The sequence below is a fragment of the Tenrec ecaudatus genome, chromosome 15, assembly GCF_050624435.1.
Source record: "Tenrec ecaudatus isolate mTenEca1 chromosome 15, mTenEca1.hap1, whole genome shotgun sequence".
Classification (NCBI taxonomy): Eukaryota; Metazoa; Chordata; class Mammalia; order Afrosoricida; family Tenrecidae; genus Tenrec; species Tenrec ecaudatus.
Genome location: NC_134544.1, coordinates 8100777 through 8125733, shown reverse-complemented (window position 1 = coordinate 8125733; position 24957 = coordinate 8100777). Strand labels below are relative to the sequence as shown.

General features: G+C 48.8%; 1 protein-coding gene across 1 annotated transcript in view; it reads right to left on the bottom strand.

Annotated features, from left to right (window-relative positions):
• CD226 (CD226 molecule) overlaps positions 1-23127 on the bottom strand; it is an 80888-nt gene extending 57761 nt beyond the window's left edge. The window contains exons 1-2 of the mRNA XM_075533042.1: positions 23082-23127; positions 22431-22769 (exon numbers count right to left, since the gene is read on the bottom strand). Of these exons, the coding sequence (XP_075389157.1) occupies positions 22431-22769; positions 23082-23127 (385 nt within the window). The remainder of the gene's footprint in view (positions 1-22430; positions 22770-23081) is intronic.
• Positions 23128-24957: the final 1830 nt, after the last annotated feature.

The following is a 24957-nucleotide window of genomic DNA, read 5'->3' as shown; positions in this document are numbered from 1 at the left end:
CTGATACAAATCGCTCCTTTCACTCCAGGCTCTGTGCTTCACAATCTGTCGGTGACCGATGATGGTGTGCTTCTGCCATGGGGACTTAGTTGACCTCTCACTGAGATGGTTTAGAGTTTTAACCTATATTTACTTTTTTTTATTGACAATGCTCTGCTAAGCTATGTGGGAGGACCTCAAAAATCTATATGAGGAAATGGAATTAAAAAATCATGAAAATTTTCCATGAACTTTGTGAGGCCCCACCTCCCACTCATACAGTTGCTAACTTAAAAACAATAAAAATAAAACAGAAAGATGAACTTGTTTCCTGCCTGAGTTTTATCTACTTAGTTTAAGTTCATTTTCCCAAATCTTCATTCACATCTCTCCATCCTGCAGCATAACAGTGACCCAAAGCATCTCCATTCCTCTTAAAGCTTGTGGGAGTGGGGAGTTCCGGAAAAGAATCACCAATGGCGGCTCCAGGGTAAGACTAGGCCCACCCAGTGCTCTTCTTTTGAAGTGTTGAGCAGAAAGTTGGGGCAAGGAAAGTGTCTTTGGGTTCCTTCTGAGAGAGGAGTATTAAGACAAGGTCCTGATCCTGTCAGACAACATCTAGATGCTCTGGATGGTAGCAAATACACGGAGATGCCCACTCAGTGCTTCCCCACGAGGGACAGAATGCTTCCAGCCTTCCACAGAGAGGGGAGGGTCCTTCGGTTTGACCAACCCAGCCCTGAGAGTTTCCTTGGAGCGAACTGTGAGGCAATATTTATGGGAGAAACATGAGCAAGTGCTCCCCTGAAGACACTCACACAGGGGTTCCTTTATCCCAATCTTTAAAAAAATATTTTAATTAAAAGATCATTTCATTGGGGACTCTTACAGCTATTATAACAATCCATACATCAATTGTATCAAGCATATTTGTACATATGGTGTCATCATTATTTTCTAGACATTTACTTTCTATTGAGCCCTTGGTATCAGCTCCTCTTTTTTCCTCCCATCCCCACCACCCCTTGATAAATTATAAAATATTATTATTTTCATATCTTACACTGACCCTGTTTCCTTTCCCCCACGTTTTTAAAAAATATGCCATAATGGGCTACATGGACTGCAAAGGGAATTGGGATACAGCAGGCAATAAGGCAGACAGAGTCCTCGCCCTCTCGAAGCTCAAGCACTAGAAACTACACCCGCTGCCAAGGAGCTGCCTGGGACTGCTGGAGCCCCCTGTGCGTCGGGGAAGAACAAGGATCCATTGTCCTACTGGCCGAGTGTTCAGAAGTAGGTCCCCAGACTTTCCTTCTCAGGCACCGCTGCGTAGACTTGAACCTCCAGCCTCTGGTTAGTAGCCAAGGGTCTGAACCACCTGCACCACCCAGGGACTCCCCTTAGCTGGGAAGGAAGATGGGACCCTGCACAGATAATCACCCCCAAGCGGGGATGGGAGTGAGGAGAGAGGAGTTCTATCCTGGGCAGAGGAGCTACGACTTGACTTTGAGCAAAATCACAGAGTAGGCAAACAGCCAGGATAATTCCACAGCAAAAGGGGAATTCACTGGAAATTCACTCAGAGGTCAGGAGTATGAGCTAATGTGCAGGAAGAGGTAGGTTTAGGATTAGGATTAGGGCTATGTGTCTGGCCAGACCCTGCAATAAAGTGGTGATTGCCCTAAAGTGTGTCACACCCTTGTTTTTGGTTTCCCAGTATGTGTAAGAGTGATGTTTACACGACAGAGTAGCGCACACAGTACACAGTGGCATGACAACCAAGCCCGAAATGTTGTGAGAGTGACCACATGAGGCAGCATGGCACCAACGGCCTTGCTGGATGCAGGGTTGCCACAAACCTGCAATTAGTTTTTTGAAAAATCAATCCCGTATCTACGAAGCACAATAAAGTGAAGTGCCCCCCAAACAAGGGAGTGACACGGGTCGATTGCTGTTCAGCGTTTGAAAGCATGGCAGCCTGCCCCACACCCTGCATCCTGTAAGATGCATCCTGTAAGATGCAGGAACATGTGGGAACTCGCGGAGCTGCTGCAGAGTAAACAAGAGAAGGAGCAAAAATAAGGGAGAGGAGGTTTCAAGCGGGTGTGGTTCGCTAGCGCAGCATGGAGTCTGCCCAAAAGTCATGGTGACCTCCTTCGGGGCAGAGCCAGGGTGCTGCCCAGTCTGCACCCTCCCCTGGACCTGTGGCGGGGAGAGCCCGTGGGGGTCCCGCTGGCTGGTTTCAGGAGTCAGATCATTGGGCCTTTCTCCCTAGGCCATGTGAATGTGGAAGCTCTGCCCAAATCTGTTTCACAGCCCAGCAGCGCACAGGCCTGCACTAAGAGACCAGCGGTGCCTGAGCTCGGGAGGCATTAGCCAGGAATCCCGCCTGGGCCTGGACCGCAGAAAGCAAGAGGCAAACATGGAGCAAAGCTAACACTTTATAAGGCAACTACTCTGGGGGCTGGAGGCCTGTGTACTTTTTCAGCCAACCTGAGAACCCATGACGGTCTCTCCGTCCCCACTAGGCCCCAGGTGAGGAAGGCGAAGAGCCCTGAAGAAATGCCAACTCAAACATCCCCCAAAAGTGGTGAAGGAGCTTTTCCCACATGTAGGAGGGAAGGAGGGTGGCCTTTTATCAGAGCTGAATAGAATATCTGAAGTGTTGCAAAGGAAGCCTTGAATCAGGGGGTTTTCATCATGTAAGACAAAGCATTATTTCCACCAGAATATTTACAGGCTCACCGGGAGGCAGATAAAACCCTACAAACAATGGCTAGCATCGAAAGAGAGTGAGTGACTGGCTCTGGAGAGTGGCAAAGTGGAGAGCATGGTCTCCGCGTTAAGAGGGAAAGGCCGCCGAGGGAGCGAGGCCCGTTATCTCTGCGTGTGGGAAACAGCGTGCAGGGGAGCGGGCTTTCTTCTCCTTTTAGCACCAGGATGATGAAGTCAGACGGAGAGAACTGTTTGTCGTGACCAATCCCAAACCACACGTCACAAGATGTGCCACTTGCTGAGCCGGAACAGACGCAGTGTGAGGATTTAACCAAATGGAGGCCTTTGAGACCACAGCCGACGAGCTTCCTTGGGGAGCAGGGCCTGGCTCCTCATTGCCAGTGCCTGCTGTTCTTGGGCGCCCACCGAGGCTCAACTCCCCCAAAGTGAACAAGGGCAAAATGGGAGGTGAGCTTACCCATCCTGCTCACTGCAGAGACGCTATTAGGATTGACCCCCTGCTCTGGTTCTGAGAGAAGGTGGCCCCGTTGGGGTCTCTTTGTCGATTTATTTTTCTTTGTTCTTCACCTCGGTGAACCTGCTCTTCGTGTTCTTTGAAGCATAAGATGCCCCGCAGAAAGCACTTCCTCTCCTCCCTTCAGATGGCCTGGTACATCCACAATCAAAGCAGATCCCCATGCCGTTCAGCACAAAGGAGGGGGCTTGAAGAAGTTTGTGGGGAAATGAAATTAAAAGACGTTCCCCACAAACTTTTTGAAGCCCCTCACCTTCCCCCCACACACATGCACCCATGTGATTCCAAACTGCCTTAGTAGTTCTTCCTTCTGTTCCCAAATACAAACAAAATAACCCTGTGCTGGAGTCCATTCCAACTCCTAGCCCTTCTCGGGGTTCCCAAGGTTGGATGTCTTCAAGAAGCAGGCTGGGGGTGGCTAGGGGACTGGAAGTGCTGCCGTCTCGGGTTGGCAGCCAAGCACTAAACTGCTGCACCCCTGCCCTTCGTTCCTGCATTGCATTCCATAACACTGTCTCAGTCCAGGAGCTGGCTCTCTCTTCACTCCCATGAAAGAGATGTCCCCTATATGCCTCTCTTCACCCCAGGGTACTGCATTGGCCAAGTCTACTCCAAAAGACCTTCTTAACAGGTTTCAGAACAAAGATGGTCTGAGGAGGAAAGAACGCCTGAACCAAGCCTGGCGATTTTCAAGGACCCGATCGATGTGCAGCGGCAGCTGGACAATGCATTCGAAGACAGAAGAAGAGTTGGCAGACTTGAATGACGGTGCTGGCGAGGACAATGGGACTGGCCTCGGCCTGCCGGAAGCAGGACAAGGCTGCCTCAGAAGAAGTACAGATAGAAGTTTCTTTAGAAACAAGGAGGAGGAGACTTGCTCAGGAACTGTAGTGATGGTATCAAGGGGACCAGTCCCTGGAGAAAGACACTGTGTGTGGTACCAGAGAGAAAGAAGACCCTCCAGGAGATGGGTTGATGGAGTGGCTGCAACCACCCAGGACTCCTCGAAGCCGGGTCAGGAAGTCAGGAAACTGAGCAGATCATCGCGCCGGAAGTGATGGGGCGTTCTGGTCCAGGCACCAGGCTGACGGGCCGTGACTTAACTGTCAGCACAGCCACAGAGATGCGAACAGCCAGACCCCTTACAGAGCAAAGGAGGAATTCTCTGTAAATACAGGTGGAACATTAGATGGTTGGGAACATTAGCCAGGCCGCACAGAGAGGTGGAGAGTTCAGGTTAGGATTAGGGTTCGGGTTTGAGTTAGGGCCAGAGTAAAAGCAGGGCTCAGAGAGAGATGCCGCAGTTTCCGGGCCAGACCGCCTCAGCAAAGTGATCGTGAACGTAAAATGAGTCACACACAAGTTTTCCCTTCTCAGTACATAGAAAGTGATGTTTACCCTGCAGTGTAGTCTATGAAGTGAGCAATAACCTGATGAAGAAGTCTGAAAGTATGGTGAGAGGGACCAAAACGGGACATGGAGGCATGAGGTGAGCACTTGCCGTTAGGCAGCAGGCTCTTTCTAGAGTGTCGCCGCTGCCGTCCCTGAAAGGGGCCATCGTGCCTGGTAAAGTGGATGAGCAGCGACACAGAGGAGACCCGAGGGGAGAGGGGCCCCAGGATGGGGGGGGATGGGTTCTGATGAACAAGGGGTGGCTCTGAGTCAGAACTGGCTCCATGGCCCCTGTCAACAGCAACAAAGGGACAAAGTTCACAACTGGGGAAGGTAGGGTCAGTTTTAAAACCTGGACATGTGACTCCATTCTGGCCCAAGTGACAAAAACTCACCGTAAATCAGAATACTAGCTGTATATCCATTACGCAGCACACAGAGCCTCCTAACGTGACAGCCTCAAGCTAGGTGTTTGGAACCTGCTGGAGGAAAATATGTCTACTCTCATATGCACGGTGTCAATCAGCCACGGGAATGTCCTTTCTAGTCGCACACCTTGGGCCCCACCGCCACCGTGTGTGTGTGCGTGCGTGCGTGCATGCGTAAGTGTGTGCATGCACGTGTGTGTGCGTCTGCGTGGGTATGTGTGCCTGTGTGTGTTTGGGGTGACCGTTCGTTCACAGATCGCATGCGTTTCCCACTTCGCTGTGTGTACGCATCTTGTTTGCTGACCTTGGTGACGGTCCCCTCAATTTAACAGCCCTCATCCCACTTCCTCCCTCAGTTTCCTGCTTCTCTCGGTTCTCTTCTGCCCCCTCTTGCCCACAGAACTTTTTTTTTTTTTTTAGTCAAATATTGCCCTTTGGGTCACACATGCAGAAGCTTCAAAAAACTTCATGGAAATGTTACATTCCCTTTCAATTCTAGTTCCCACTGGTTTCTTGCTGCCCCTCGGGAGGCTGATTGCTCCGAGGGCCCTGTTCCTTGAGGTGCTACTGCTCACTAGACAGGTCTGCCAGGCTTTGGGCTCCATGTTGATCTGCAGAGGTGGGTTCCATTCTAGGCTGGAAGGGTGACGAAGGGCCACAGTCCTGGGGTCACTGACACCTTCAAGGCCAAGGGTTCTATCTTCCACCCTAAGATTGTGGAGATTTCTGTCTAGTCTTCCCTGCAAGGGGGCAATCTCTCCCCAGGTAAAGTCTGTCTCCTTACAAGCCTACATTTTTTAAAGCTTCTGCCTCATGGGAATCTCATGAAGGGCACCCTAATTCTGCCCACACCGCAGACCACTACCTTCCACATTTGCAAGGCACTCAGGACAAACTCACAGGTCTTATCCACCCCTCTATGTCTGGTCTCTCTGCCTGGAAACTTTGGAAACCTCCTGAGGCATCTCTCTTGGGAGTGGCGTCTTCTGGCTATCGGGAGAGGACATCCAAGTTAGATGGTGACCCCTCAAATTGTGTCCAGTTCGTAAGGACTGAAGCTTTGACTAAGTAGCCTCTCCAAACGGAGGGGGTTTTATGTTATCTTTCTTAGTGTCTCAGTAGCAACTGACAAAAGTGATAGAAGTTCTTCTCCCTTCATCCCTGCTCTGCCCCATCAGCTCCAGCCTTTAAAACATGACTGTTCCCTAGTGATGGCTCTATAACCCTCCTTATTCAGAAAGTGACCCGTGGAAATGTACGACGTGATCGCTACAAATCTCCAAGGACTAAAGAAATGAAGGAGATTGATGGGAAACTTGGAAGAAAGTGACAACCTAGATATAAGTGACACATGCGATTCGGAGTGGAAGGAGGTTAATCAATAGAAATCAATGGGGTATTGTGCCTGCAGACTAAAGAGATATTTCTTGAAGACAGATACTGCCCTCCCTATAAAGCACAGCATCCACAGAAAGGAGGCCAGCGGCTGCAGAAAGATCAATGCCTTGCCTGGTAGAAGCTACTTCTAGGGTTGAACTACAGGTTCCACACCCAACAGCAGAAAGCCAAGAAAGAGAGATTAAACACAACTGACAACCTGGGAAATCCCACCAGAGAAGATTCGTGAAGTCTAGCAATCATTTCCATCCCATCTTAAGTTCTCCTTCTGAAGGATCATGGGCCATTATGTCAGGCTCAAACACAAAACTGGTCCCTGAGCTCACAAACAGTGGAAATCCTCTGAACTTGAGATTGGACTGCAGAATGGAATGTATACATATGCAGCGTACGCTTGTAGCACAACACCCTCAAATGAGTAAAGGGCAATTCTGACTCGAAGGGCAAGGTCAAAGAAATTCTCTGGAAACAGAAAATGTAATGAAATGCAAATATTCAGGTTAAAAAAACTGCATAAAATATATAGTTGAAACAGTGGGTTAAAAAAAAGTCCCAGAAGAATCCCCAAAGACTGCTGAAACACATTTCTGAAAATCCTGGGACAATACGTGCGTCAGGCCTAAAGGGCTAGGAGCCGGAAATAAAACCCCCAGGGCCAGACTGGCAAAGTCGAAGGGCCTCAGTAGGATGAAGGTGTTGCCCCAAACAAAGAGCCCATTCACTCCATGGCGGAGAAGGAAGAAGCCTGGAAGCACAGATAAGCAAGCAGACCAAAGGAATATCTGAAAACGATCCTGGGAAAGACTGCAAAGCACACGCCAAAAAGCTTTCAGATACATCAGAGCGACAGAACGGGTGAGAGAAACTTGATCCTGTATGAAAACAGCATCCACAGAGGACAAACACATGACAATGTATTTGGGTTGACCCTAGAAAAATGATGCCAGTCGAAAGGTCAGGCCAATATCGACAGCCCACCGAGCCTGTTGGATGACCAGCTCCTAGGACGGTGAGAATCCAGTGGGCTGGGTGGGGGAGCCCTCAGTCTGCCGTCCCTGGGTGGTGAGGAAGCCGAGTCTCGTGGCCTCCTTCTGTCTGGCTTTCCTCATGCACATCAAACACTGCTCAATGGGCACCCTGCCTTCAGCTTGCCTGTTGTTTTATGGGAAGGGTGGCTGTTCTCTCAACATTCTCCATCAGCCTTCACTTTATTTTTTCATTTATTTTTTAAAATTCTGCATGAATAATAATAGGAGCCCTGCTGGACAGTGGTTAAGAGCTTGCTTAGACATCAACTGATCACAGAAACGTCAGTGATTCTAACCCACTGGCCACTCTTTGGGAGAAGGAGCTGTTTTCTCTGCTTCCAGTCAGATTCACTCTTTCTCCCTTGTTGCTGTTGGTGGTTTCAAACTGTTGACTAAGCAGATTGCAGCCCCATGGGTAACCGCTACATGACCAGGGTTCCTTTCCATACAGATTACAGCTTTGTAAATCCTAGTGGGAAGTTCTCATCTGTTCTAAAGGGTGGCAATGAGTTGGAATCAACTCAAAAACAACAGCTTTGATGTGCGTTATTTTGTTGCTGTTTTTCATGTGGGTATAAACCCAAAGCCCTACCCACTGTCACTGAGAACTTTCCATCTCCAGAAAACAGAGTGCAGTGTCCCCGGGCTCTCGAAAGCTGTTGGTCTTTATTAGAGGAACTGTCTCCTCTTTTTCCCACAGAGTGGCTGGTGGACTCCCACTGCTGACCTTGTGGTTAGCAGGCAAACGCATGTCCCATTTGCCACCATATGCTGAGGTCTATGGGTATTATTGGAGTTAAATGAAAGAATTTATGAGAAGCCTTTAAACAATCCATATGCCTGGGCTGCTGCATAACAAACACTAAATACATGGTGGTGGTGTCATGGTTATGAGTTGGGCCCATGATCTGCACGGTGGGCAGTGTGAAACCACCAGCTACTCCAAGGGAGAGAGACTGGGCTTTCCCTCACAGTCTCAGAAAGTCACAGGAGATGGCTATGCATCAGCCCTGACTCAGTGGCTGCGAGTTTGGTTTTGTGTTGTGAGTGTGGTTAAGCACGTGGCTGCTAACCAAAAGGGCGGTGAGTCCAACTCCTCACAGTTCCATAGGGAAAACTTGGTGCTCTGCTCCCCTAGAGATTATAGCCTTGAACACACTCTGGGGCAGTTCTCCTCTGTTCCCTGGGGCTGCTATGGGTTGGAATCAACTCAGTTGTGGTTGGTTTGGAGTGGTTTGGCCCCTCTGGTTTGTGATTAGTGTCAATGGTCCCTGTGTGCACGCACGCATGCACACCTCGCGTGACCACACTGACATCGCTAACCCAGCTTCCCCTGGAGCTCTGACTGCTCAATCCTGCCAGGCAGAGATCCCTTCAAATGTCATAGTCCAACCTGCTCAATTCCCAGACTCTCTGCTCAGCTCATGTGCCCTAAGTCAGCCGATGAGCCTTGGTGACAGAGCAGATTACGTACTGTCTGCTAACTACAATGTTAGCCGTTCAAAGGCATCAACTGCTCCAAGGGAGAAAGATGGGGCAGTCTGTTCCAATAAAGATCTACAGCCTTGGAAACCCCTGGAAGCAGTGCTATTCTGTGCTGTAGAGTCATTATGATTCCGATATTGACTCTATGGCAGTGGGCAGTGGTGAGCGACCAGGATCCCAAACTGAACCCTGGGGCTATTCTTGAGTGAGCCTGCGTCACAAGAACTTCTCATCCACAGGGAAATCCTTTCACTTCTCAATGCTGATCCTCTAGAATCTTCTGCCTGGAGCCACTCCAAGGACGCCAGAGACTGAGCTGTATTTTTTCTGCAGGTAATGAAGACTAAGAGAGACCAATGGTTCTCATCGGTATGTAGAAATCAAACCTGCCACCGTCATCCAGTTGATCCCAATTCACAACAATGCTGTGTAGAATTTCCCAGCTGTAAATTTTTTCTGTCCCAAGTGTTTCATTGGCACAGGATTCACATATTGTACAATTGAACGGTTCTATCGTTCAATCACATCAAGGGGGGTTGTACAATTACCAGCACGTCTTAGACCCTTACCCAGATAGCTTCATTTTCCTCCCTTGGAGCCACTGGTCAGTTTGAACTCACAACCTTACAAAGTTAGGAGCCCCACTTCAGGCACACCTAACCCCTGTGCCGCTGGGGCTGTGCTAACTACCCGAAGCATGGTTCTACGGGTCCAGAGACCAGGCCAAACACTGGGCCCGAGAATAATTTCACTTCTAGGTCTATGATGGGCTATATTATTCAGACTCGGCTTTCAGATGTTCGCCTCTCAATGATGACTTTATTCTTTGAAATATAGTAAAAAGGGGACATTCCTCTTCCTTCGAAGCTCCCTCCTTCCCACATTCCCTCATCTCCACCCAACAAGTCAGAAGCCCATTTCCACGCCTAATGCAAATACTTTCTGTGGTGTCTGTGGGCTTGGTGCCATTCCTGTCCCCTCTCAAAGCCCCCAGCCTTGCTCTGTGCTGCTTACACCTCTCTCTCTACCTGATGGTGAGCACTTGGCTTGCAGAGCGAGTTGCATGCCTCCCCTCTCAGAAACAAAGACTCATTTCTATGCCCCCAACAAGCAATACCTATCTGTGTGATTAGAAGGGATGGATCCAAATTGGGAAATTACCGTTGTCAACATTCATCGACTAAAACAAAGTTCAAAACATCAGAGTGGCACATAAACAATGAAGTTAAATCATTTCCCCTTTTGGTTCAATCTTACTATTTTCCCTTTGGTTCAATTTTGCCATTTTCCCTGAAAACATAATAGCAGGTCTGTGTTGAGTATACAATTTCAAACACCGTGTCGGCTCAGAGAAACAAAATGCCGTGACTAGAAATGCTTCCATTGTACTAAACCTTCATTCTTTCCAGGGACCGTGTCCAGAAATGTAATAAAAATCAAGTAAGAAGGGACAAATTCCAGGTTAAATGGATATGTATTCACTTATTTAGATGAGCAACTATGCTCCTTAAAAGAGAATAAAGAGAGTTTGAGAAACGGGACATCATAAGCTGATGGGACAGAGGAAACGGCCCTGTTTGGAAGCATGCATTCATGTCACCAAGCTCTGCCTCAGACCTAGTGACTGGATGCACTGGTGTTTCTCACATAAAAAGAATGGCTGGCCTCCCTGGTAGCATCCAGCTTGTAAATAGAAACAAATGGCCTCTCTCTGTTAGCGGGATCGATTAGCAGGCAAGCCAACCTTCTCTAGTCTTTGGTTCTTGACCTGTCCTGAAGGAAATGATTCTACCAATCAAACCAACACGCAACCCATTGCAATTGAGTCGATCCCAAGTCATGGTGACCCCACAGGACAGAGGACAACTTCCCCGCCAGAGCCCTAAGACTGTCGTATTTACAGACGTGGTCAGCCTCCACTTTCTCCAGCAGAATGGATCTGTGACCTTTCTGTTAGCAGTTCACTACTTAACCAGTATACCCTCAGGACTCCTTCAATTATATACCACATACAGAGAGAGAGACTCCTTCACTGTGCTGTTCTAGAAATGTCAATGCTGGTAGCAGATAGCAGCTGATGCAGCCAGCCAAGAAATGGGCAAATATGTTCTGAAGAGCCAGTCTGGCGCAATGAGCGTGCAGAGTTCCATCAGTATTCTGCCATTTCAATGGTGCACTTCCAAGCTCAGACATCCTTACACTGACTTTATTCTTATTGGTCGTAATCATCGCCCCACTGCAATCAGCAGGTGTGACGCATGGAGCTATTGACGGAGCGTGTGGATCCTGCACACCTCATCTCAGTCCTGGGGAAGCCTTTTCCATCCATCTTCCAGAAATGGAGGCCTTTCTCTATGAACAGATTACGAAGATGGCTTTTTAAAAGAAGCAGCCACTGAAGTCAGGGGAAATTGTCTCGCGGCAAGCCTCCCGGGTTGTGAATAGCCTCTCCAGGGAAGTAAGTGCCAGGAGCCCCATCAGCTGAGTTATTTAATTAAAACTATTCTGGGGTAAGTAGGAACAAACTTTCCATGGGGGAATCATTTTGCTTTGCTCCCTGAAGGACTGGCTTGATAATCTTCAAACTCCGAACCCACTCAAAACCATAACGGTTGTCTTCAGAAATAGACTCTTGCTGTCATTTTCTCAGAAGAAATGAGTAGGCGTCCTGCCTGCAAACCCATCCTTTAGGAAACCAAAAAGCTACACACTCAACACAGAGCCAAGACAGCAAGGCCCTGGAACCAGTGCTGAAGAGGTTGGCACCACATGGTGCGAATGTAGAAACAAAACCCACCCTGGCTCCCGAGGTGGCAGCAAGCCAGGGCTTTGCTTATTCCTCAAATCTTCAGTCACGTAGTCTCCTTTTGGGTCATGTTGCTGTATTCTGTTCTAAACACCTGTGTTCCATATCCGTGTCTACTTGCTGTTGTGGGGTTCTGCCTCATAGAGACCTCTGTAAACAGCATGAAATGCTGCCCAGACCTCCACCATCCTCCCAATGGGTTTCAAGCTCAACCGCTGAGACAGCCGCTGTGTCAACCCATCTAGTCCAAGTTCTCGCTCTTTACCAAGCACGATGTCCTACTCCAGAGACCGGGCTCTCCTGACACCAAGTCCAAAGTAGGGCAGACGAAGTCTTGACTTCAGTCTTACCATTTAGATATAAAACAAAGCTACTATAGTAAGAGATTGACTTTTGTCAGCAATGTCATCAGTCAGTGTGTAATTCCTGTCATTTTTTTGAAGGTCAACAACACCTTGAAATCTGCCTGTTACATCTCTAGAGCATTTCCCAGAGAGGGTTCTGGGGAGCAGCACGCTACCTGCAGGGCTCTCGATCACCAGACCAGGGTTCCCATATTTCGCAGCCATAAAGAGGAGCAGGGTCTGGATGCCGCCGCAGCGTGGCTGGATTGGCAAACACTGTGTGGAGTGGAGAACCCAGTTACAAAAGAGGAGCTACAGTACAATGCCGCTTAGGGGAGATCAGCGAGGGCAAGGGGACCAGGGCTTACTAGAGGTCACCAGGGATGAAATGGAGCCCAGGTAACACTAGGGCTAAGGGTTCTATTTTATATTTAAATGGTAAGACTGAAGTCAAGACTTCATCACTCATACTTTGAAAGTGTTTGGCTGTCTGCACTGAGCTGCTAACCACAAGGTCTGAGGTTCAAACCCACCGGCCACACTGCCAGAGAAAGAGGAGGTGTCCACTCCCATAAAAAGGCAAAGTCTCAGAAACCCACAGTGGCAGTTCTCCCGTCCTGTCAGGTTGCCGTGAGTCAGGGTGGCACGATGGCCATGGGGTTGAGTAGTCAGAGGAGGAAGAAGGGGCACGGGTGGTGGAGTGGTTAAGGAGCTCGGCTGCATACCTGAAAGGTCAGCGATTCAAACCCACCAGCCATTCCACCGGAGAAAGATGAGGCTGTCGGCTCCCAAAAAGATCTACTGTCTTAGAAGCGTGATGACGTGATGACATAGGGTTGCTATGCGTCAGACTCGACTGACAGCAGTGATTCTGCCAGTTAGGGAGGTCCCCAGGGCAGGGGTGGGGCAGAAAGCAGAGTGATTTCTTAGTGGCATGAGCCTCCATGAGTAAGGGAGGATGGTGGGGACAGGAACACACCTGTCATCAATGGCGCGAGAGAACTGGCCACTGTTTGCTTCTAGAAACGTTTCACCAAAATCAAGCAATAAAAAAGAGTCTCTCACTACCATGACCCCAGTGATGCGTCCCAGTTCAAACTAGACTGCAACCTGTACACAGGTAAAGAAAGGGATGGGAGCTCATGACACACAGAGTCCAGGAACAGGAGTGGGAATGGTGATGCCAGAAGGGTAGCGGGGCGAGGGGGAGAGGAAGGGAGAAAGGGGGAACTGATCCCAATGATCGACACATAACCATACTCCCCTCTACAGGGGGAATAACAACAGAAAACATGGGGTGATAGAGACAGCAGTCGGTGGGAGAGATTAAAATAATAACAATGTACAATCTACCGGGGACAAATGAAGGGGGATGCAGAAAGGGCTAGGGGGGGAATAAAGGTGGTACCGAGGGCTCAATAGAAAGTAAATGTCTAAAAGAGAATGTGGGCAACATATGTACAAACATGCCTGATTCCATTGATGTATGGATTTTGATGAGTTGTACGAGCCCTTAATAAAATGATTTTTAAAAGAGTCCCTCTCTAGTAAGCAGTGGCTGGGCCACCAGCAGGCCGGCCAGGCCCCCAGTCATTCCAACAGACACTGCAGGCTGTAGGTCGCTGGCTTAGCTCCTGCTCCTGTCCCACGCCCTGCCCCCGCCAGCGCCCACTGGCAGAGGAAACGGGCCCCAAGCCTGTGGTTGGCAGCCTCTGGGGCGCTGGGGTAGGAGTCGCTGTGGTTAGAAGCGGTGGGAGAAGTGCGAACATGCTTGATTACTGAGAGTTAAAGGAGGAAAACCCAAAAACGGTGCAGCCTCCACACAGGAGCGCAGTCTGCGGGTGGTGGGGGAGAGGACAGGCCTGTTTCCAAGCTGGAAACTCAGACACAGCCCCGTCCCTGAGGTCGTTTTGGAAATCCAAACCACTTCTAACAGAGAGGGGCGTTAGTGTTTACAAACGCCGTGGCCGGCATGCACTTTGGAACAACTCGGGAGCCAAGGGTTTCTTCTGGAACTTGCTGAAGCTAGGAGTTGCCAGGGGCCCTGGCGACAGAGTGGGCTACGTGCTCTGCTGCTCACCACAGGTCAGCAGTTCAAAAGTCACCAAGCCCTCCAAGGGAGAAAGATGAGGCTTGCTGCCCCCCTGGAGATTTACAGCCACAGAAATGCACACAGGCAGGTTCACTGTGTCTTACAGGGTCACTGTGAGTCAGATCCAACTCTCAGGCAAGAATGAGAACATGTGAAAGGGAATGAGGTGGTCCAGTGCAATTCTGGACACCCCTTTGGGAGGCCCTGGCTCCCTTTCAGCTGATGCTGCTGATGCAGCCACCACTGTCTGCCATGGAGGGATGGGTGTAGTGGACAGGTTTTATTTCAGCAGAGTTTCCATGCTTAGACCTAGGAACTGCTGTGGAGTCAACCCCGACTCACAATGGACCCTCTAGGGCAGAGTAGGCCTGGTCCTTCAGTTTCCATGGCTGGGCATCTTGACAGAGCAGACATCCTCTTCTTTCTCCTGCAGAGCAGCTAGTGGACTTGAACCACCAGTCTTGTAGTTAGCAGACAGGTGCTAAAACCACTCTGCCACCAGGGTGCCTTCAGAATGAGACAGTCTAAGAAAAAAGGCCTTGAGATCTACTTCCTGGAGACAACCCTCTGAATCACTACGGTCTGATCTGCAATGATCTTGAGGGTGATGCTGGGCCAGGCAGCTTTTCATCCAGTGCTGCCTGGGGCCACCGTGATGGGGGCAGGCTCAGGGGTGAGGTGTTGGCTCAGGACACCTCTTGATAGATAGGTAGGTAGGTAGGTAGGTAGATAGATAGATAGATAGATAGATAGATAGATAGATAGATAGATAGAGGTACAGGTAGTGATAGATAGATCCATCTGTTCCATTTCAGTTCATAGGGACACTGTAGGGCAAAGCAGAGTTGCCCCTGTGGACTTCCAAGTTTACAACACTTTACAGAAGTAAAAAGCCTCCTCTTTCTCCCACAGAGTGGCTGATGATTTACAACTGGTGACTTTGTGGTTGGCAGTCCAAGGCATAACCACTCTGGAACCAGGGCTCCGCCCATCAGGGCACAGGCAGGGAGAATCCCTGGGAGCCAGCTCTCCCACAAAAGCCCAGCATGTACCACTGTGAGCTCTGTAATCCAACCTCGCCTGCATGTGTGCACGGGGGAGTGCAGCCTGATGACCTCCCCACATTGTTTTCTCATTTCTCTGCCGGTGGTGTCTGCTGATAGAGCCTCACCCCATGGGCGAGGCATGCCCGCAGCATGGAAAACAAGTCCATAAGAATGACTGGACTCAGGTTTTGGTCCGCTCCCATTCCTCCCACCCTGGAGAAGTACAAGCCCATCACTTGGCTCTCAACAAGCCCTAAAATCCTCTTGACGGTCTGTCTTCTCCAGGGACACGCTCTCTTATGAGGCGTGTGCGTGAGGAGTGTGCTGTCCGTGCCCTGGCAAGGTCTTTGTTTCAGCGTGGACCTTCTCTGGGAGGGGTGACGATAGACCATCTTTTGTACTACTGTGGCGGGGTAGGATTGGACAGCACCCCTTGTTTCATTCACACACTCGCAGATCAGCAAAGGGAGATGAGGCATGCTTCCCTTCTGAGCTCGCTAGCATGAGCTCAAGGAGCGGGTGCACGGTTTCCATGTTTAATCATCGCATGTGAAGCAATGTCTTCCCATCCATATTTTTTAAAATTAAAAAAGACATCCAGCTGCACACAAGGGGCAAATCCAGAGGGATCCACACTGGAGAGAGTCAGCTGGTATGTCCTGGTGAGCCTAGGAATGGAGAACACGGCAGAGGCCGTGTGGTGCTTCGATCTAACCCTTTGTGGAAGATCCACAGAGGAAAGGCCACGTCGGCACCGCTGTGCCTGGGACTAGAATGTATATAAAGTAGCGTCATTTTCGTACACTTGTTTCCCTCCTGCTGACTGCAGGGCAGACACACACAGAACCTGGGATGGAGGTATGTGCCTACTGGTGGCTGTGGTTGGTGTCACGTGCCGCCCAGTGGGTTCCGACTCAGAGCGGCCCTGTGTCCAACAGAAGGAAAACTGTGGTCCTGCGCCATCCTCGCAATTGCTCATGGGTTTGAAACGCCTTAGGAGCGATTAGACAATAAAAAGGGACGGTGCGGCCAGCATCCTCTGCTTTCGGATGGTTTGTGTCACCGTAAACCAAGCCACGCATTACAAACCACAACTTATGGCATTAACCTGCTGATTAATAAAGGCTTTGCATGGCTCCGTTTGGACTTGTTTGTGACTACAGGCTGCAAGCCCATTTCAGTATGACTTGTCCTCCTTTGTGTTTGGATTTTCTTTAGCCACTATTTAGGTTGGAAAGACAAGGAAGAAACCTGGAGGCATTTTTTTTTTAATGAAACACACACAGCCATCTCAAGAAATCAAATCAACAGCAGCATCCAGTTAAACCCTCCGTCAACGTACTTCTCTGTCTTTTTCGTTGCTAGCATCTTTCATTTAATGGTATGTACTTTCCAGCCCAGGCTAGAGCCAAAGCCATCTCTTGTCCACATATTTGTAAACCATGCACCTCCCCCCATCTCTCCCTCTCCCACTCCAAGGACATTCAAGTCATTCTTCCTCAAGGACTCTGTCCTGAACCTCTTGGTTAAATGCAAATTCTAATTCTCTGAACTCTAACAACACATTACTTGTTACCTGAAGTGAAAACCTACCCCCTGTGGCTTATCTCCCTCCTAAGATTCTGCAGAACAGATTCTCTTAAGATTCTGAGTGCTGAGGTCGGTGCCTGTCATCCTCAAGGTCATCCAATGGTCACCTTGAATGGTGGAGATTCCAAATGAAGATTCGATGCATGAGCTCATTGGGAGGTGAATTCTGTCCCCACAAGTCAGCACACTCATTCACACTAGTTCAAGCAAGATCATGTCACCACCTCCACAAACAGCGCCCCTCCCCAGCTTTAAGTCACCCTCAAACCGCCCCACCATGCCAGTTTGAGGAAAAAAGAAACCACTGGCTAAGAGGAAAGTCAAAGGTCATGGTGGATCCAGTGAGGCCCCAGGGCAGCATGAGCTTTGGGGGAGACACCTTGCACTGCCAGGCAATGCACAGCCCCAGGACCAATGGAGTCTCCATAGCTTCTCAGCCCCACAGACAACCAAGAGAAGATGGTTTCTAATGATGTGGCAAAGTAAGTAGCCTGGGCAGAGAACACTGTGGCCATGGAGAGAGGAAGGGGTCTAACAGAGAGCGGCTCTCCCACCAAGGAGAGATGGAACCAGGGTGGTTAAGACCAGTAAGCAACCAGCTACTTGCCTAAAGGTTAGCGTTCAAGCTCACCAGCCCTTCTGAAAAAGAGACCTGGCAGCTTGCCCTGTGAAGATGACAGGCAAGAAAATCCTCCCAAGTCACTCTACTGTCACATAGGGTCCCCATGAGCTGGAATCGACACAATGGAAGCTAACAACGCAAGCCCCCAATACAACTCATGCAGGGAGTGTGCTGAGCTGAGAGAGGGCCGGAGAAAGAGTGTCATCCTCAAGGGTCACCAAGTGGGGAAAATATGGGGCACCGCTAACTCAACACACTCTGAAGTACGGAACATGATTCCCAGAGCTGCCTCTGTCAATGAGAGGGGTGTCTTCTGCTCTTACCTCAATAACTGCACCTGTGCTGCAACAGCCTCACCTCTCTTGTCCTGAGAATCTCTGTCTAGAAGCTTCCTTCCCACTCAAGACCCTGTCCAGGTGTCCTTGCCTGTGGGAATCGCCCGTTCACCTTCCTAGCCCCAGAACCACTGTCTGGACTCAGCCTCGAGCTGACCGGGGGCAAGTCTGCTCACCAGCCTGAGCCTCAGAATGGGAAACCTTGACCTGCCCCCCAGTGTCTCCTGGGCACTAAACAAGATGGCGCTCATCTACCTCAATGGGAGTAAATAGAAAGTTAGCATAAGGTCATTGCTGACTCATAGCGACCCCTTGTGTGTCAGAGTAGCACTGAGTGTCACTGGGTTCTCTGTGGCTGATGTTTTCAGAAGTTCCTTTCTTCTGGGGCACCTCTTGCTAGACTGGAATGCCTAACCTTTGGGTTTAGCAGCCAAGCTCACCAGGTGGGACTCCTCACACAGACTAGAACCAAACGCCCCCGGCTGTTAGGTCCAAGAGTAGAACACAGACACTCCCAGGTTATGTAGATCTTTACACGAGCAGAGAGCCTCATCTCTCTCCCTGGAAAGGTCTGGTAGGCTCAAACCACTGACCTTTTGGTTAGCAGTCAAGCACTTTAACCACGATGCCACCAGGAACCCTCCTTATACAAAGCAGACACCCGAGGAAAGTTAGGTAACACGTATTCTGGTGGTGCCGTGGTCAGTCGCTTGAAACCATCAGCCTCTCGGGGGCTTTGCACTGCCATAAAGCGTTCCAGTCCCAGAAACCCGCCGCAGTCTGTCCTGGAGGGTCTCTGCGGATCAGAATTGACTGTAACCGTGACTTTTTTGTTATTGTTGACACATACTCTAAATGAGCCACTTCTCTTGAGAGCAGTTTCCACACACGTAACCGCTGTGCTTTGACTGGAAGGAGCCTCGGTGGCAGAGTTGTGAAGCGCTTGGTGTTTCCAGTGCATACATCAGCCACTTCGTGAAAGAAAGACGAGGCAGTCAGTCACCTTCTGGAAAGACTGCGGTCCTGGGGACCCTATAGAGCAGTTCCACTCTGTCCCACAGGGTCTCTGTGGGTCAGAACCCACAAGGCAGTGCTGGGTTGGTTTTGGGTGGGTTCTCACTGTCCCCTGTGGGCTACAGAATGGGTCCATCATGAGTGTTTGTTTCTTAGCCAGTTCACTTTTATGTACACTCGCTGAACAAATCCTCGCCAGAGTGAGCTACCCGAGAAGGGACTTTCTAGAAACAGAAGCGAGAGGAAGCCCCATCTGGCAGCAAGCAAGGAGCTTAGACATGGGCATCAGAAAGCAAGGGACTGGGTGGGGCATGAAGCAGTTGCACCTTCTGTGGGCATAGCAGGGCATAGCTCTTCCAGGGCCAGGGTCTAGGGTCTCTTTGGGATTTGCTGCAAGCTTTATTGCTCTTGAGGTGCCCAGAACTGGCCACTTCAGTTGCTGGGCTGGCTAGCAGGTGCTGGGGAGACTAGCCATGTGCTTGACACCCATCCTTATTGTTTGGGCTGGGTCCAGACCAAGGCAACCCCTTGTACCAGCTTCTCGAAAAGACAAATGACCTGGCTGAATTTCAAAGCACCTGAACTTCAAAGCACCTGCCTTCAGCATTTCACAGAGCTTACCTCCCCTGACAGAACTCAGCCCCCTTTCCCTAGCATTGTTTCCTAAAAACAAAATGACCTCCTCGGACAGAACACAGCCCCTCTCTCCCCACATTATTTCCTAGGAACAACATGATTTACTAACAAAACGTCACCTGGCCTGAGACTTGCAACCACAAAAACTAAGAACCTCCCTTCCCCTTACGGGCTCATATGCCTTTAAGCTCATGCATGTCCCACTGCCCCAGTACCAGGTACGACTTCCCTGACCTAACTCCTTGGGTCACGGAACCCATCCGGGAGTTCAAGATGCCCCTGTCCCATTCCCTGCTCTCCCTTCCCTCTGGGGAGTTCTTTCCCTGCTTCAATAAAATCTTTCTCAACTTCACATTCCTGGCTAAATCTCTGTTCCACACCTCCATCTCCAACCTTTCACTCATAGCCTTTGTTTTAGTCTTACCTGCCTTTAGGGACTACAGGCTAATATTTTTGCCTGAGCAAGTGAATGTTATTGAAATGTTTAAGAAGAAGGGAGGCTGGGACTGGGTCATGTTTGAGCCCTGAGGGTAGTCCCCAGTGTGAGGACACCGCTCCTATGTTGCCCCCGTGCCCCGTAAAAACCCATCAACGTGGGTGAGGGGAACATGTGAGGAAACCTCCGCATGTGCATCCTGGCCAGACCAAGTGCCTGGCACATGATAAGTCACCAGAAAAGAGCAGAAATCCATGTGCTTCCAGAGCCAGTGGCTTAATTCCCAATTCGTTTGAAGCACTTCCAATCATTTATGCCAATGGGGCTTTCTGGAGTCCAAGTCCCCCTCACCACCACCACCACCCTTTATTTTTTCCACTGTCAAGTAGATCTTCAACTTTCCCTTTACCTTACACAAAACCTCAATATTCATAAACCCTGGTGTGTTTTTAATAAAGCACAAAGGGGAATTTTTTAAAACTATATTAAGGTTAATTTCGAAAAATGGGTTATTCTGATTTCTTGTAACTCACTTTAATTCTTACTTTAAAATAAAAGATTCTTCCCAAATCTCAAAAGTGGGTGGAAGATGCTTCCCACTTCCGTGGACTCCAGACTGTCGGGAGCCATGGCAGGATGAACCCCTGACCCGCTTGCCCTGAGGTGATCCTGAAGTCTCTGGACTGCTCTTTGAAGAACTCTCTATAGGAGCTCAAAATGACAAGAGCACCTTGGAAGGTAGCAAAGGCCTTCGTCAAATGTGTCACAGAGTTGTGGATGCAGAAACCATTGGGTAGGCGTATGTCAAACAGTGCGTATTTTCAACAGCAACCAAGCCAAAATGAATGTACATGCAACACCAGCACAGAATCTTGACCTTAACCATTCTTGCACAATTTAAATGTCCAAATGCAGCAGCAACAACCCTAGCTAAGGACACCATCAAGAAGTCAAAGGACACGGAGAATCATGACCACTGCTCATTCCCTGTCCTCAAAAGATAACAGAAGCAATCCATCTGAGTGACAAAAATATTGCCATTTCCCCCCATAATGATGCTCACAGGTCTCCTTTGGTGGTGCAGCACCACTGAACTTTCTTCAATTTACCCAAGCCTCCACCTTGAACTACAAGAAAACATCAAGCTCCCTTATCATCCTCTGGCAGAAAATGGCACATCCGACCTGGGGGTCCCATGGCAGAGACTCACCACACAGGGCAGTGATGGGTCCCTCTTGTGCAGCTTCAGCGGGTCCGCCTCTTTGCTGGAGGCTCAGTCTCTGTAAGACCCCTGCCAGTGCACCCCTATACTGGCACAGCTGATCACAGGTGGACCACCAACTGAAAGCTGGCAAACACATTCAACAATAGCAAACAAGGACTGACATGGCGAGGAGGATTCTCAAATAAGGAAAGGATGGGTGAAAGACCCAGCAGATAACCACTACACACCGGGGGTCTTTGATTATTATTCTTACACCACTGGGCTCTTATGCCAAAAGGAAAAGAACCAACCAAAGTACTACGGACAGTAATCATAACTACTTTCCTCTGACTGCCATGGATGGACCATTCGTTGAGCCAGTCAGCAAGGAGAAAGCTACTGTTATTCCAATTTATGTTGCAGCTAACACAGGTTATGCAGAATGTAATGACTGTAAAACTCAAGAGTTTCCAGTCTAACAAACTCACGCCATGTGGCTAATACTGGGTTGTGGAACATACTAAGTTTCACGCCAAAAGCACTGTTGGTCACACTCCAAGAGATCGTTAGAAGCTTTCCAACATGGCAGTTAACCACCTCTTAAATTCTCTCTAGCTGAATGTGGATGAGATGGAAGAGGCAGTGCAAAATGGGACCCTCCCAGGGTTCACCAATAGCTCGCGATTGCATGCTGTAGACAGGCTATTGAACGTCCGGACACTAAGGTTGGCGCTGAGGGCTAGTGGAGAGGGGAAACGGTGTAACATCCCCGGGATAAAGCACCCAGAGATCCCTGATTCCCAAGCCCAAACACTGTCACTACCAGGTACATCTAGGCTCCAGTTAGTCTTCAAACAATATGAAACCTCTGCTTTCTCCCCTGACACCCAAAGGTGTGAAACATAGAAATGGGAGCATCTTAAGAAACCTAAATTTGACTTTCACTATTATTTAAAAAAAACGAATCAAACCAAATAGAATAGATTTGGGAATTGGAAAAATAATATATTTTGTCACTTCTACTTGAATTTTCAACTTGAGGACAACCAGTTTACTTTTTTTAAAATTTGTTTGCTTTTTGGTATCCACTTAGGTCGTATGGACTCAAGTAACACAGATTGGAACAGTGGTTCTCAACCCTCCTAATGCCGTGACCCTTTCATACAGTTCCTCATGTTGTGGGGATTCCCCCCACCATAAAATTATTTTCGTGCTACTTCATCACTGTAATTTTGCTACTGTTATGAATCTGGCGACCCCTGTGAAAGGGTCATTTCTCGAGACCCATGGGTTGAGACCCACTGGTTTGGAAGGTAGAGAGGAAGAAGAAGCATGCCCTTACCTGAATGAACCACTCGTAGCACCTTTTCCCAAGGTCCGGACGGGAACATGTAGAGGAAGCAGGAGTAGAACCCAAGATCAGCTTCGGAAGCATTATAAAAGGCAAGGGTCATATCGTTGGCAGTCATGGTGGAGTTTAAGAAGTATAGTTTATTTTCATAGGGATCTCTGATGAGGGCACCATACATGGGGTTGAAAATCGCGATGGACTCTCTTTTCACTGCCTGGATCCGGAACCATTCCATTTGGGTTAAAGTGTCCGTCGATGGATACACACAATCGAGAGTCATGTTCTCTGCAAACTTCACAGTTGTGTCCCACATTATCTCCTTGCCTAGGGCTGGAATACACAATACCACGTTCATCCACTTAGCCTTGGGGAGTGAAACATCAAATCGATACTCTGTGTTTTCTCAGACCCAGGAAGAGAGTCTATAGAGATGATCATACAAGTCTAAGATTTCCACCTTAGTCTGAGAAGGTTTCTACCACTGAAAATCCCAACGTTACATTTTTATGGACAAGTGAGAAATTGCCTAAGCCAATTAAAGAGCATAGTACATTCTGAACAGGTCACAACCATAAGACCAGGAAAACAGTAAAAGGTTGGAATGAAGACATAGGGTTTTCCCTATTTCTTTCTTTATTTTACCTTTGTACACATGAAGAATAACAAAAAGGAAAGTTCGGTAATCCATCTCTGGAGCCTTTGGTGATCCCTCTGCTCTATAAAACAGACAATTTTTATGATGTGACACACAGCGATGCTTCCTTCCACTCAGATTGTCTCAGCAGTGGCTTCTTTTTCTGAAGAAAGAGCACAGGAAAAAGGGTTCAGCTTCAAAGGCAGGCTTGCTTTCGTATAAGGATGGGTAGATTTAAATGACTTTCCTCTCGGGGAAATAGCTTGTTTCCACGCTTTTCATCTCCGAGGAAGATTCATGTATTCCACATATGTGCACAGAGCCCACACTAAGTGATGAGAAGACAGAAATATCTATCTACAAATATATAGAGAGAAATAGATATATCTCTTGCCAATATGGAACAACCAGTCTAGTGGGGTACGGAGGGAGACAGAGACTAAAGCAAGGAGGTGAAAGAGCATCACGTGTTCAAGTGACCAGTTCCTGGAGAAGAACACCATGCCTGGTAAAGCAGAGGGTCAGCTAAAAGAGAAAGTCCCCCCAGGAGAGGGGTGATACGCGGGCTGCAACAATGAGCTGCAGCGTAATGTAACTGCCATGCGGAGGGTGGCACAGGACGTGGCAGGCCTCCTCCTGCTGCACACAGAGCTGCTACAAGTTGGAAGTCACCCACTGGCCGCTAACAACCACCACAGAGGTTGGGGGAAGGGGCTGGAGGACCATGCGGGCAGCACAGGGGCACCAGGAATTGGGTAGAGTTGGTGTTCTTTTAAACAGGAAGCCAAGGAAGTCTTGTGGTTCTCAGGGTGGGGCAGGGGGGCTTCATCCAGAACTGACAGCTCACAGGGTGAGAAAATGGCTTCCCTTGGCCTTCTTGTCACACTCACCCCTTGTTGACCTCAGATATCCACTTTGGTGGCCACGGACGGGGCTTTGGAGGCCCTCTAGATATAAGACAAGGATTATGAAAGATATACACAGGCCCACCTTCCGTGACTGAGTTTGCCTGTTTGTCGGCTTGTTTGTTTTTTCTACCTTTTTAGTTTGAAATAATCATAGGCTCACAGGAAGTTGCAAAGATAATACCGAGAGGATCTGTGTGGCCTTGACCCAGTTTCTCCCAGTGGCCAGATCTCACATTATTTAGTACAATATAAAAATGTGGTTGATTTCTGAGGTCCTACACGGCTTCTTTTGCTCTCTTGTCAACAGACTTTGTCGGCCTTGTTGGGAACACATTAGCGTGACACTGTAAGACTCCGTGTGTTCTTCCATAACAAGAGGGGTTGTATGCATGCATTGAGCTAATCACCAGAGGGTCCGCAGGAAAGGTAGATAAAAACTGGGAAAGAGGAAGCAGGACTCACTAAAGACAGGTTTGATTGGTGTCCACATGAACTTCACATGAGAGTCAATCCAAGAGGTTAGCCATAGGTATTACCTACTCAACATCAAAATGAGGCTGTAGTTGGTGGTCAGTTGCAGAGGCAAGATCTCCCTGCAGATGGAGAGCAGGTGAACAAACTCAGATACTAGTTGGAAGTTCTTCAAGGGTGCTGTCACCTTTGAAGGGAGCAGGAGGGGTGCCAAAAATAGCTGGAGATTGCATGAAAGATCAGGAGAAGTTGTATTTGCACATGTAGACTTCTGACTCAGAGACAACCGAAAGTTGATGCTGTCAGATACTGGAACTACAGGACCTGATTTGAAATCTTAGGAAGGTAACTGAACATTGCCCGTCTTCCTTCCTCATTCCTAACATAAGCTTGACTTTGTTGGGAAATGTCACTCCTTCCCAAATATCACAAAGATATTAGGATTACAATAAGCCATTCCCTTAACTCAAAAACAAAGCAAACCCAAACTCGCTGTCATGGAGCT